Raw genomic sequence first — 14,674 nt, 5'->3', positions numbered from 1 at the left:
CTGGGTGCTGCTCTTCTCCACTGATCTCTGCTCGGGTCGTTTGCTGTGTTTTGCTGTGCTCTACCCCTGGGGGATGGCCGTGCGCTGTGCTGTACCTGGGTGCTGCTCTTCTCCACTGATCTCTGCTCGGGTCGTTTGCTGTGTTTTGCTGTGCTCTACCCCTGGGGGATGGCCGTGCGCTGTGCTGTACCTGGGTGCTGCTCTTCTCCACTGATCTCTGCTCGGGTCGTTTGCTGTGTTTTGCTGTGCTCTACCCCTGGGGGATGGCCGTGCGCTGTGCTGTACCTGGGTGCTGCTCTTCTCCACTGATCTCTGCTCGGGTCGTTTGCTGTGTTTTGCTGTGCTCTACCCCTGGGGGATGGCCGTGCGCTGTGCTGTACCTGGGTGCTGCTCTTCTCCACTGATCTCTGCTCGGGTCGTTTGCTGTGTTTTGCTGTGCTCTACCCCTGGGGGATGGCCGTGCGCTGTGCTGTACCTGGGTGCTGCTCTTCTCCACTGATCTCTGCTCGGGTCGTTTGCTGTGTTTTGCTGTGCTCTACCCCTGGGGGATGGCCGTGCGCTGTGCTGTACCTGGGTGCTGCTCTTCTCCACTGATCTCTGCTCGGGTCGTTTGCTGTGTTTTGCTGTGCTCTACCCCTGGGGGATGGCCGTGCGCTGTGCTGTACCTGGGTGCTGCTCTTCTCCACTGATCTCTGCTCGGGTCGTTTGCTGTGTTTTGCTGTGCTCTACCCCTGGGGGATGGCCGTGCGCTGTGCTGTACCTGGGTGCTGCTCTTCTCCACTGATCTCTGCTCGGGTCGTTTGCTGTGTTTTGCTGTGCTCTACCCCTGGGGGATGGCCGTGCGCTGTGCTGTACCTGGGTGCTGCTCTTCTCCACTGATCTCTGCTCGGGTCGTTTGCTGTGTTTTGCTGTGCTCTACCCCTGGGGGATGGCCGTGCGCTGTGCTGTACCTGGGTGCTGCTCTTCTCCACTGATCTCTGCTCGGGTCGTTTGCTGTGTTTTGCTGTGCTCTACCCCTGGGGGATGGCCGTGCGCTGTGCTGTACCTGGGTGCTGCTCTTCTCCACTGATCTCTGCTCGGGTCGTTTGCTGTGTTTTGCTGTGCTCTACCCCTGGGGGATGGCCGTGCGCTGTGCTGTACCTGGGTGCTGCTCTTCTCCACTGATCTCTGCTCGGGTCGTTTGCTGTGTTTTGCTGTGCTCTACCCCTGGGGGATGGCCGTGCGCTGTGCTGTACCTGGGTGCTGCTCTTCTCCACTGATCTCTGCTCGGGTCGTTTGCTGTGTTTTGCTGTGCTCTACCCCTGGGGGATGGCCGTGCGCTGTGCTGTACCTGGGTGCTGCTCTTCTCCACTGATCTCTGCTCGGGTCGTTTGCTGTGTTTTGCTGTGCTCTACCCCTGGGGGATGGCCGTGCGCTGTGCTGTACCTGGGTGCTGCTCTTCTCCACTGATCTCTGCTCGGGTCGTTTGCTGTGTTTTGCTGTGCTCTACCCCTGGGGGATGGCCGTGCGCTGTGCTGTACCTGGGTGCTGCTCTTCTCCACTGATCTCTGCTCGGGTCGTTTGCTGTGTTTTGCTGTGCTCTACCCCTGGGGGATGGCCGTGCGCTGTGCTGTACCTGGGTGCTGCTCTTCTCCACTGATCTCTGCTCGGGTCGTTTGCAGCTTCAACTCACTTTCACTGCAGAGCTCCTTCCTCGCGATCCCGCTGCGCGACACAAGAGAGCTGAAAAGAGAAGTTTTTCTCTAATGCAGCCGAGCCGGGATTGTAGCTGCGAAACACTGTGCGGGAAGACAGCATCCACTGCAAAGTACTTCTTACAGCAAAGGGTCTGATAAGCATTCAGAAAGATGTATTGTCAAAGACACCGGATACCTAGACACAATGTACCATACAAATACATATGCGAGTTTGAATAAAGGACATAAACGCACACCGTCGTTAAACTAATATGACATGACCAAACAGATTCTATCTATCTATATATCCACCTATCTATCTATAGTGACCTACAGATGTAGACATGTATCATTGATTCAATTGATTGAATAATAAGATTGCCCAATACGACCCGACTCTGGTTGGGACGTTTGAAGCCCCCAGCCCTCCAGGTGAGTTCACCGCAGTGCCGGACCCCCCACCGCACACAGACTCCCCCCCGGCCAGCCGGCTCTGGCACCGGTCACTTCATCACTTCATCACACACACATTTACCCACCTGTCGTGTCGATGAAGCTCTGGGCTCTTTCTCTCTATCTGTGTTGTACTTCTGTTCCGCTCTGCTCTCACATCTATCCCATTGTAACTTCTGCACAGAGACCTCTATCAAATGATCCTCCCACCTTTGACTTTCAAGCACTTATCTAAAGTCAAATCTCCTTTCTCTTAAAATCAGACCCAGTCCCTGCGTTAATCTCCCTCTTTGCTTTCTTCTGAGGCAGATGTCAAATCGGTGCTGTTGTTTTTCTGCACTTTGGAGACTCTCTGGTTTTCCTAGTCGTGTAATTGCGCATCGGCTGCGTCCCCCCGCACTCGCATTGCAACCCTCTCCACTCAGACACACACACTCCAACAGCTAAGGGCTCGTCGCTGTTTTACAGGACCACCCGCAAGGGAGCGTGTAGATTTTACTGTTCCTGTGCGCTCTGAGGTTTGCATGGTTTGAATTTCAAAGCAAAGTCTACTATTGCATATTCCAAACCCCAAAAGCTGGCATAACATTAGGAAGCCTGTGAAGAACTATAAAGGATTCATGACTTAGCAATGGGTTGAAGTTAATTACCCAGACAGGTAGATAACAATAACAATAATGATGATGATGATGAGGATGATGATGTTGATGATAATAACAACTATTTCTTGTTTAGAGTTTTGCACAGTGTTGAGTGGATACCGCGGTGTGCCCAGCAGCGTGCTGCGTTAACAGACGGATATCTCCATTTAGATTAGAACAACGTGGGAAGCCCTGGAGGATGAAGGTTCAATCATGTGTGACTGAAAAGCAGCCCCCCAGTTATTGTCTAGGAGATCAGCAGAGTCGGTGGGAAACTCTCACGCACACGGATAGCAGGATGAATAGGTACAGCCACCCAAGCCGCCTGGTCGCCAACAGCGCATCCCTGGAGAGCCGGCGCGCCGTGCCCAAGGAACTGGGCGCAGAGGCCGACAGGTCCAGAGAGGGTATCGTCCTGCACACAGGTATATGTATAAGTCAACGCCCATTGAAAACGTGAATGCAATGTGCACATCATATGCGCTGCTGTCAGGGCTCACACTCGCCTGCATGTTGTGCCCGTTCTTACGTGTTAACAAATTCATTCATCCAAAAGAAGTTCACGTTCATGCGCTCTGCTTGAAGATAGACACGACCGATGGTGCTTGGGACCTTTGTGCTTACGGGGATGTCAGGAAAGCAGCAACTAATTCGGTGTATATTAAACCCATTAAAATCGAGGTGATCTCTAAGAGAACAAAGTAAGTGCCAGTGGCTGAATTGAGGTCCCAGGCGTCTTCCTGTAGTACCTGCTGTACAGATGGCTCGGATGGAGACGACTATTGGCCCTTCACTCAGAGTGCACTGGCACCAGCCCGGGTCAGCGCAGATAAGGCACAAACGCTGGACAGTGGTAACAGTTGATCAGTGTTACCTCTCGGTGTGTGACCTCAGTGTGTAGTAATGCAACATGAAAAAGCACTTGGCTGCGGCAGACCCACTCACACCGGTTACCTTTTCCCCAGGGCTCTGAGTGTTAATTGTCTGTCTGCACCTTGAACAGGTTTATTAGGAAATAAATAATCAAGGAAAATAATTAATCACAGAGGATCTGCAGCAACACCTCTAGCACTGCAGGTTGCTGTAATGTATTATTTACTGCATGTAGGTGTGAGAATCCTGATCTTTAAGGCTTGGAACAATGTATTCTATTAATTGATTATACTAATGCATTTTTTAAATTCTTATATTTAATTTTATAATGATTTTTGTATAACTGCACTTTTGTAAACTGTGTGTCACTCTGGATAAATAATAATAATAGTAATAATAATAATAATAATAATAATAATAATAATTTATATAGTGAGAATACTATGCAAAGGGATGTGTCTTCTCTGATGTAGAGCTTGTATATTATCTGTTGTTGTGGAAACATACTCTTCTTTCTTTGGGTCAGCTCTGCCTGAACTTTGACACACCATTAACATCAGCTAATAATGTCAAGACACTTGAGAAGCGTCAGAAACTCTGCAACGCCAAGACCCTCTCTGGCTCAGCTTCTATTTGTAAGTAAATAAAAACATATGAATTATATAAAAATATAATTAAACCCATATATATATATATATATATATATATATATATATATATATATATATATATATATATATATAAAAAGAAAAAATAGTTTTGTAGCTGCACTCTCACTTATTCAGTATTTAGTCCAGACTTTTGTATAATAAAAGTTTAATTTTATTGAATCACATCATGAATCACTTTTTTGTGATTCAATGAAATGAAACTTTTATTATACAAAAGTCTGGTCTAAATACCACATAAGTTAGAATATGGCTACAAAATTTAATTTTCTTTAAACACTTTTGCCTTTCACCTCTATGAGGCCAGAACCTCATGGGGGTGAAGACGCTGTAGTGCAAGTTTTCAAGCTTGCTTTCAAGTTACATTATATATATATATATATATATATATATATATATATATATATATATATATATATATATATATATATATATATATATATATATGTGTGTGTGTGTGTGTGAAATATAATCTAACTACTACCCACTACTGCTAAATCTTACAAAACAAAAAAATACAGCAACTGTGAAATCTACAGCTGCTTGAAAATGCTGCCCTCTGCTGTTTATTCAGTTATACAATCACTGGAGTATTTCTGTGCAAACTTGTTGGCTTACAACTGAGAACAGTTTAGAGTTTTCATATGGGATTCATACTGAGATACCTGTAGCATTGCTCTAATAGTTCTCTAGTGGTAAATCACATGAATGTATATCCTGGAGGACTGAAGAGGCACCCAACCATGGAGGGTTGATAATGCTCCCTCACCTTTGAGGGCACTGAGGGTGTGTTGCTCTGCTGGGAGGAGCTGTGTGGTACAGGGTGCTATTATGTTAAACATTTTGCTAGCCTTTGAATAAACATTAAATGTGTTGGATAAATGATATTGCATGAACACAACAATAATCATGATGATGATGATAGTAGTAGAATCATAAATCAAACTTCCCCTTGAAACTAAATTACTAATATATTTTCCAATAATAATTCTGTGCTTGGGAGGCCAGAACAAACAGTACTACACAATGTGTTCCTTCAGGGCAGGGTTCCTTTGTTGTACAGATATTAAAGTTCTAAAGATTGATAAATAACTCGGTCTATCTTGTGTAACTGTAATGCCAAGAGCAGATTTCTGGTACACTCTCAGAAGCAGGACTGCACACTCATTTATCTCAGCCAACACTAATGAATATATTCTTGGATGAATTGAAATATGATAAAGTTAACAGTACCACTCCAGTTTCACAGGAGCCTGCAGTAAACAATAAATAGTTTTAAATAGTTCACAAACAAAGGACAAAATCCATCTAAAATAGGAGAGGAACATACATATGACATACTGTAAGAACTAAATAGGTGTTTAGATTCCCTTTCAGCTGGTAAAGGTGTGTTCAATGGTTTTTCACACCAGCAGGATTGAAATACTCGCGTCCCTTGAACGTGTGTAATGGGAGATTTGTCAATTTTTTCTGAATTTTTTTCTTGTAAACAGTGATTGTGGATAAAGAGCCCCCACCAAAAAGAAAAGAAAGAAACAATTACAATGTTCAAGAGATTACATAGAAAGTCTGAGAAATCTATGCAGTCCCAGAATGATGCCCCCCCGGCTGGCAGTGCTGAGGACCTGTGCTTCAGCAGTGCAGTCATCTTGGTGACACAGCAGTGGTCAGTCAATCTTTACTCAACCTGCAGTAGTCCCCCCAGGGTTACGCTGATGTGAATTAGAAACACGGGAGAGAGGAAGTAATTAGTACACACCAGAATATCTGTTGCAGTATTTTGTGTTTCTCCAGAGTGTGGAAATGTATTATCTGTATGTGTTGTAATTGTGGTAAGCCCATATCGCCCAGAATTACAGCTTGCATAAGATCTAACACCAGGAGGCTTTATTACAGATAGTGACCCAGCCAATACTGAAACCAATCAGTGACTGGACAGATCTGCACCAGGGTGGTTGAAAACGTTACTCACAGAGCTACTTACTACACAAAAGTATATTTTTACTTTATTATATTTTTAATTACAAGGAATAATTATTTATGGTTCATTTCAACCATGTCAACAATAATTTCTATAGTCCAAGAAAAGTACCTCGATAATAAAATAATTACAATTTACTAATGTACAAGAAAAAGAACAAAAAAATATATATATTATTTAGCATTCTGTCATTTGCAGTAGGGGCATCCCTTTGCCTCAAATCTGCACAGCTCTCTCACAAATCCTTCTATAGTGACTCGAGTCAAACCCGTTGCCCCAGCAGTCCTCCTCAGCTTCCAGGTAACCGTGATGTCTGTTGCTGTAGAAATCTCCTCCTGAGCCGAACTCCTCCCCTGTGGTGAGCTCGCCTGGACACCACAGCCTGCAGGAGAGGAGCAGAGCGGTCAGGGCCCGGGGCCAGCAGGGACACAACAGGAGGAATGAGGCTGGAGACCTGGCGGTGAGAACTGGGGAGCCAAGTGCCATCCCTCTAAATTGCTCTGCTGAGGCCTTGTTCATAAAACCTGCTTTTCCAAATGAGGAGCAAACTACAAAGAAGTGTACAAGTGTCGCAACACACTGTCAGGATGTGAATGAACACAATGCAATTCACTGTTTCCATTACAAAATTAAACATATTTTGGGGTGCTACTTTTTCATCTTTGAGGTGATCTAAAAGTTCTATGATTATGGTCCCTGCCAGGTCAGGAAAGTCTTGCCCTTAGTGTGGCCACAGAGGTACTCTCTTACTGCATTGTGTCCAGTGGCGTATAGTCCTGCCACAGCCACTCCCCCGAGGCAGTCTGCTGCAGTCCGATCCAGAATCTCCATTCTCCCCCCCTTTCTGTGATCTTCCGCACCAGGAACTCCTGAGCAGAAAGCAATACCGTGTCAGCATGTCTGTGCCCTCCTCCCTCTCTCCCTCTCTGCAGCAGCTCATACCGTCCGCTGTACAACATCATTCATTCATTCATTCAATTGTTCAAATTATTAAATAACTAACTAACTAACCAGCAGACCAACAAACAAACTAACTAACTAACTGAATTAGAGAATGTTGTTGGCAGGAAAGGGAAAAAATGATTAGGAATAGACTTAAAATACGAGAAGAAATTCGGTCTTCTTTTAACACCTTTGTTGTAGTTTTTAAACCGTGCTGGTCTCTGCTGCTTTGGGGGCCCTACCTGCTCCTCCTTTCTGTCTATATTCACCAGGCTGCCCCCCCGTGCTGCGCAGTCCTCCTGGCTGGCCTGCACGTCCATGCTATCTGAGGAGATGTAGTAACATTTCCCTCTGAAGATCTCCCAGTTTTTAGGGCAGGGTCTCACAGGGAGATCTGTGGTGAGAGGCAGCATGTGATTGGAGGGAATTGGCTGCCGGTGTGAATTTGTTACTTGTGGAATTCATTAGGTTTTTATGTGTACACAGATACATGCGCTAAACAGCTCTCACTGTGTTTCCATGAATCGTGAATAGCCACCCCTGTGACACCTCAGATTCCTCCCTGTGTTTGCACAGCTGAGCGTTAGTGGCGGGCAAAGGCTTAAAATGTGCTGCATGCACTGCTACAGAGCTCCATAGGTGACACCCACCAGCTCTTGGAGGATTCATTGATATGTTTACCTCCTTAATTTCCATGAAAGATTTGAGTCAGTTAACCCTGCAAGACTGTGACCTGTGTGGGCTAGGTGGCTGGTTTGTGTGCAGTCCCCGTGGTGCTGTGTATGTACAGCACTGGTACAGGTCATTGTATTCTGGGTGACCTCACTGTAGGTCAGTGCCAGCTCTATGTATGTCTCAGAGAGCTCATCGTAGCTGTGGTTCAGGGCAATGTACTGTGCCTGCAGGCTGCTGCTGTCCCCCCACTGCGCACTGCTGTCTCGCGGGACTGTCACATGGTGGCAGACAAGTTCGATAAAACAACAAATCAGATCAAGAAGGTCTGACACACACATGATTTACTAATGTTGAGTATATTTGTGGTACAGGTTCCCAAGGAGCACTTGTGACTTTGAAGTCAATGGACTCTTTCTGAAGCCAAAGCGGCCTTTTTAGAAACAAAGACAAACAGGCGTGCTGTCATGATGACCCTACACAAGCTTCTGCACAGACACGGTATGCTCAAACTCTTACATTTCTTTTAGTGCTTGTTCTTCGGTCAGGGTCTCACTACAGCACGACAGGGAAGCGCACCACGCTGGTTTAAGGATGTAATTAGGCTTTTAGAATAGCAATAGTATGCGATTGTTAGGCTCAGATTTGACAATTGATTAGGAGAAGTCTTATTATTTATAGTAATCGTCTTATTTCGAGTTAGAGGTGTAGAGGTGTGATGTGTGGCTAAAAGCAGTCAGAGTTGCCCAACAGTGATGACTAGAGATATCCTACTGTTGACTGTACGGCAGAGAGTGGTGTAAGAGGAAGCAGACAGAAGCAGAAGCAGGAGCAGGCAGCAGGGCACCCAGGAGGATTCGCTGAGCTTCAACACATTCTGTGCTGCAGTCACTGGAAGATTGGCATCAATTGACTACAGCCTGCATCCACACAAGACAATGTCACTTCCATGGTACTGTATGTGGCTTCCATTTAAAAGCACAAAAATCATTTTCCATGCACAATAAAACAAAAATGTAGTGTGTTTTAGAGTAATAAGCCAGTGTAACAAGTGTTAATTCACATTATTACTATTATTGGAAATCCTGTTATGTTATTGACCCCATAGCCACGTGCACAATACTCACTCAGTGTGGCCAGCCATATCACAGCAACCAGCAGCCCAGAGCACAACACGCCCAGGACTCCTATAATCAGTCTGGAGGGGGGGACTCGACTGGGGGGCCTGCCAGGGACTGTGGGCCCTGCAGGGGAGACGACACAGCACAACGAAACACACCGGACTCGGTAAACATGACACAATGGGTAGCATTAAAGTCAGGGCAATCCATCCCTGTGCGCATGCTCTCAGATTGCATTCTCACTGATGTGTGCTGCCCTGGTTCAGATGCGGTGAGTGTTCCTGTGCGTGTGGGTATGTGTGTACGAGTGTGTGTGCATGTATGTGTGCGCTTGTGTTTGAGTCTGAATGGCACTGCATACAGAGTGGGGGGTATCTCTCTTTCTCTCTCATTCTTTCCTCTGATTAATAGGCAGCCGCACTCTGAATGACACGTTCGCAGTTTGCCAAGTATAGAAACATGTACAGTCTGTCGGCAAAACCAAATCAATTTAATCAAAGTCCCAATTCTGTTTGAGATTTTTGTTTATAATTTCATAAGAACTTCAGATTTGAGCAAGCCTGCAATGTCTGTGATGCTCAGGAGAGCCTGTTGCTTTGTCATTTCCTGTGGGGAAGAGGAGAGAGATCAAGGAAGGCATTTCTCAGTGAGGGCTGTCCATAGTCCTGTTGAATTCACAGCGAATACAAACACACACGTCAATCTCATTAACACAACACACAACACACATACAAACAGCTACAAACACTTTTAACAATAAGATAAAACCCCAATACATAAACAATTTTGAGATGAACCCCAGAAAGTTAAACAGTAGTCACCAGTTTGTCCACAGGGACCCTTCACTGGAGCTCCGGGCCTCACCACACTATAGATGTCCTCGCAGGGTCTCTGCAGCACCGTGTACACACTGTCCCTCTCCATGGTGGCAGCTCTGTGTTGGGCTGGCAGGCGTCTGTCTGCCAGCTGAAGAGGAAGCCTAGCAGAAGTCAAGCTGGGCAGGGCGACAGCACGCTGCGTCACTGACACATATAGACACACAGCAGGGTGGTTATCCCTGCACTGCCCATAGGGGTTTTCCCCGGACTCATGGCTCAGATGAGTTTCTCAGTGGCTGAGGGGTCGTGGAATCTGTGCTGTCAGCAGTCGGCATTGGCAATAATATTTTAGACATTTAACATTTCAGACCACTTTATGAGATTTTATTGAAGGCTTTGCAGAAAGGTGCTAATTGAAACAGAGTTATATATAAGATAAAATAAGATAGTACTTTATTAATCCCCAAAAGGGAAATTAGATTGCACCATCCCAATACGTACATCCCAATACGTACTACATTAAAACACAGAGTACTTGTCCATATTAAAAAGCCTCATAGCATGTGGTTAAAAGGATCTGCGAACCCGTTCTGTTCTAGACCTTGGTAAAATAAATCTGTGCGGCATCACACTACAGTGCTCCAGGCAGATATATTATTATTATAATGATGATGGTGTTTTATTATTTTTATTGTGTTTAATATTATCATCTCTAGACCGAGAGCCCACAGATTATGTGGTTTTATGTGTGTGTGTGTTTTAGAAAGGTTTCCCCTGGATTCCCTGCTGTCATGGAGCCCCATGCTGCCACACAGTTTCTCATGCCCTGGTCTTGTGGGGCTCCTGCTGTCTGGGGAGAGCTGGCTCTGTCTCAGGCGCTGTCAGAGGAAGTGGGCTCAGCTTCAGGCCGGGGTTCAGCCGCTGCCTGACGATGTGTGCTTGTGGTGTTGGAGTGATATTGACAGCCGGCACGTTTCATTACATTTTAGCACAGTGATAGCAATGAAGAGAACGGTGCAGGAAATAAAACCTGTAAAGAGTGTGTGTTCACAGAGAACTCTTTTAGGATTGTGTTTTTAACCCTCGTATGTACTGTGCTCTGTGGTTGGGGAGATCAAGGTTAGAGAATACAGGCTGGGTGTGCCCTACAGCTGGACAGGGCTCCAAACACAGGAACATGTACCACAGCTACCGTAACTCATTCGAAATCTATCTGTCAATAATGAGGGTGTGGAAATAGTGTGATGGAAATTCAGTACAGGATGACTGTGTTCATAATGGGAAAACTGTGTAAGCTTATTTTATAATGAACAACATGGACGAACAATTATCTGATGAAGAAATGCTGCAAAACCATTCAAATTATGTCATAAACAATTATATAATATATCATTACATTTGTAGTGTTTTGTAATTATTACATGAAAAATGGTTGGAGCTCTTTCAGTTGACTAGATTGAATTTTTAACGTTCAGCAGAAGCTGCTGTTTTTTCCTGAATATTTACTAAGCTGCTACTTGTTAACTCAGTGAATACTTTATTTTGGTATTAATGCAATGTTTAACGATAAAGAGTAACAATAAAAAAACACCAGGGGTCTATTACAAATTAAAAAGTACATAACAGAAAGAAATTTAGAAACAGACAAACACAGAGTTCTTAATGCTTTAGAATTGTTGGAAGGTGAAAAGCTTATACTGTTTGACTTAATTTGCAAAGATATTAAAAAAAGTTCTTTATAACTACATTTACATTTATGGATTTGTAATTTTGCCAATATAATAAGAAGACTAAGTAAGTAATAATAATTTGCTTTTTTTTAGTATATTAATGGAAGCTGAACAGTACATCTGTAGTAGTAATATTATAGCCTTTACAAACTGAAAAACAAAATGACAAGTGTCCTTCATATTCGTATATTTTATTATAATAAGCTTTTAACAGTGTTAAATATGGGGAGAAGGAATAACATGGAGGATAATTTGTGCCAAAATAATTAAATAAATACATAAAATACCAAATAAATAAATAAGAAAGGAAATACATAGAAATATATGTATCTATGTATGTATTTATTAATGTATTTGATTTAATTATGTATTCATTTTTATTTATGTAGTAATCAATTTATTTATTTACATTTATTTCACCTTTGTATTTCTTCCTAGTGTCAATCATTCTCGATGGCGGGACAAGAAGTGAATTGATGAGCTACTAACTTTGCCAAGTGTTGGTGCTGAGAGATCAAAGTGCGGAAGTGTCAATTCCCCGTCAATTAACTCACCTCCATCACACTTTCTGCACATAAGCCTTTGTATTAAAAGGCTGCACATATGCTTTAACATATTGTAGAGCGATTGAACATATTATTATATTGTTCTTATTGTATGAATGAGACTAACTTCAATAGTTTGTTCAAATACAACTAATTAAGACAATTGTTTGTGGCTGTAGGCTACTTAAACATGTTTCAAACTGGCATCTCTGCTAGCACAGAGCTTAAGTAACACCGCTGCGTGCTGGACATAGTAGGTTGGATATCACATGTAGGGATGTTATTTCTTATGTAGGTGTTGAGTTTCTATATACATATATTGTGGTTTACTTTAGTAAGCTCTTTAATCAAAATAACATATGCTACACAAACAACATTAAACAGAAACAATCATATATGATATGTACAGTTCAAAATCAGAAGAGAAGAAGGAAATGATAGACAATATCCGAGAGCAATAAGTAACTTTGATTTACAACAGCTCCTCACTCAGAAAGTTATTTGTATATTTTGACACTACAGTGCTCATAGTCCTTCTGACAAAGCTAATGGATGATTTATGTATAACTTTACATTTTACTTAAGTGTTATTAAATTCAGTGCATATTTGGATGCCCTATTATTATGGATGTACCTACCCTCAGATTAAAGACAAATGTCTACACTTAAAGCACATCTTGATTGTTTCCTTTCAAATCCACTGTGGTGGTGTACAGAGCCAAAATGATGATAATTGTGTTACTGTCTAAATATTTATGGACCTAACTGTATGTTTGTATAGATAAAAATATGAAGTTAATAAGTGATGGATTTCATTATGTATAGAATACCATTAAAACATATTAACGGTACTAACTAGTTCAAATAAGTATTCCATTAGCAGTCCCAACAAAAATAGACTGATCTACAAAATTAGAAGTCATCTGAGAAAGTGGCTCTTTAGCTGGTCTCACCTTCACAGTAACCTTTCTACACAACAGGTATGTTTTCATGTATTTTCTAAACTTCTCATCTCTGACCCCATAGATCAGGGGGCTTAAAAGCCTTGGTAGGATATGTGTTATGAGGAAAGAGAGAAACAGTATGTGTGCATAGTACTGGGGGATGAATGAGAGCAGGCTTATCTCCACCGTAGGGGAGACGTAGGACAGCATGCAGAGCAGCAGCTGGGCTCCGTGCAGCAGGATTGTGTTTCGAGCCTTTCTGGCTGAAGCTGTGTCTGTAGTGGCAGCCTTCGCTGCAAACAGGACTCGTAAATACGTGTAGATCAGAGTCAGCCACACGCAGACCATGTACACAGCCTGAGTGACCTCAGTTTTTACTTTCTGATAAGGAGAATTGAAAATATTAAGGCTGTAACACAAAATGTTTGAGGAGAAGAAACTCAGGGGTCTTGTCACCAACACGATGACCAAGTCAGACAGCCCTGGGACGGCCCCCACACACCAGATGAGGGCGATGAGGGTGTAGGTGCGGCGCACTGTGCAGATCTGGGAGTGCCGCAGCGGTTCACAGATGGCGATGTAGCGCTCCACGGCCATGCCCGCCAGGTTCAGGGGGGTGTTGATTGAGGTGAAAATGGCAATGAGAACTAGCACGGTGCAGATGGAAACGTTCATGAGCGGGAAGATGTAGGTCAGGACGTGCAAACTGATGGCAGCAGAGAGCTGTATCATGTCGTTGATCACCATGTGGATGTACAGGATGTAGCGTGGGTTGTGGTAGAACACCTGGTTGCTGAAGAAGCAGAAGACCAGCGATCCATTGATGCAGTTGATGACGATGCCCAGGAGGACCACAGTGAAGTTCTTCACAAAGGCGATGTGGAAGACTTCCTGGGTCCGGACCTGAGCTGTAGATGCGTTCATCGCTGGTTCTCTGAGGATGAATCACGATGTATGAATGCAAAGTGCAGAACTGGAAATATGCCTGAAATCCTCAGTCAGTCCTGTAACACCAACTACTGTTAGACCCTCCACAAGGAAGAGCAGTGAGCGAACTGTCCAAAAAGTACCATAATCCCACCCCACCCTTATCACTGTATCACTGTGATGCGCTGCACTCCAAGAATCTACTGTGCACTTCGATCTTTCTTGCACTGACACTGTCTGTGTGCAGAGTTCAGTGCCATGCCTTGCCTTCCTGCATTGTGCCAGTGTGTGGGGCAGGGTTATAAACCTTATAAAGGCACCTGACACATGACGCTGGATGGGTGAGGATGCTCTGCAGGGAGCCCCAGTCTCAGTCTGAACTCTCATAGGATTCCCTCAATTAAGAGTAAGGCTGTGGATCTCATTAAACACAGAGGACGAGGGATGAAAACAGCACCAGCCACAGTGGAGAGCATGTAGTGAGAATTGGGGGAGAGCCTTTCACAGTGTGGGAAAATGGAGTTTAATTCTTTCTACTTCTTTTAGTTTCCAGTTCACCAGCTCTTAAAACTGGGAGTAGTGAAACACACTGTAAAATACATTGAAGTCTTATTTACCAGTCATACACTTGTATCCACAGAATAATATGTTGTACGTATATATTGTGGTACAGTCTTTGCAGT

At 43.9% G+C, this 14,674-nt stretch overlaps 2 protein-coding genes across 2 annotated transcripts; both read right to left on the bottom strand.

Annotated features, from left to right (window-relative positions):
* Nucleotides 1–6,295: 6,295 nt before the first annotated feature.
* LOC136748892 (C-type lectin domain family 4 member E-like) lies at nt 6,296–9,980 on the bottom strand. The gene is made up of 5 exons (XM_066702914.1): nt 9,849–9,980; nt 9,034–9,150; nt 7,477–7,628; nt 7,043–7,161; nt 6,296–6,674 (listed from the first exon to the last, which is right to left on the bottom strand). Exons 1-5 carry the CDS (start codon nt 9,949–9,951, stop codon nt 6,509–6,511), a joined length of 657 nt encoding a protein of 218 aa, XP_066559011.1. The 5' UTR covers nt 9,952–9,980; the 3' UTR covers nt 6,296–6,508.
* A 3,000-nt stretch (nt 9,981–12,980) lies between these two features.
* On the bottom strand, nt 12,981–13,988 carry LOC136748819 (odorant receptor 131-2-like). Its single transcript, XM_066702866.1, has one exon. It carries the CDS (start codon nt 13,986–13,988, stop codon nt 12,981–12,983), a length of 1,008 nt encoding a protein of 335 aa, XP_066558963.1.
* Between the last annotated feature and the right edge of the window lie 686 nt (nt 13,989–14,674).

This window comes from Amia ocellicauda, chromosome 4 (genome assembly GCF_036373705.1).
Source record: "Amia ocellicauda isolate fAmiCal2 chromosome 4, fAmiCal2.hap1, whole genome shotgun sequence".
Lineage (NCBI taxonomy): Eukaryota > Metazoa > Chordata > Actinopteri > Amiiformes > Amiidae > Amia > Amia ocellicauda.
This window is presented reverse-complemented; position numbering and strand designations above follow the sequence as displayed.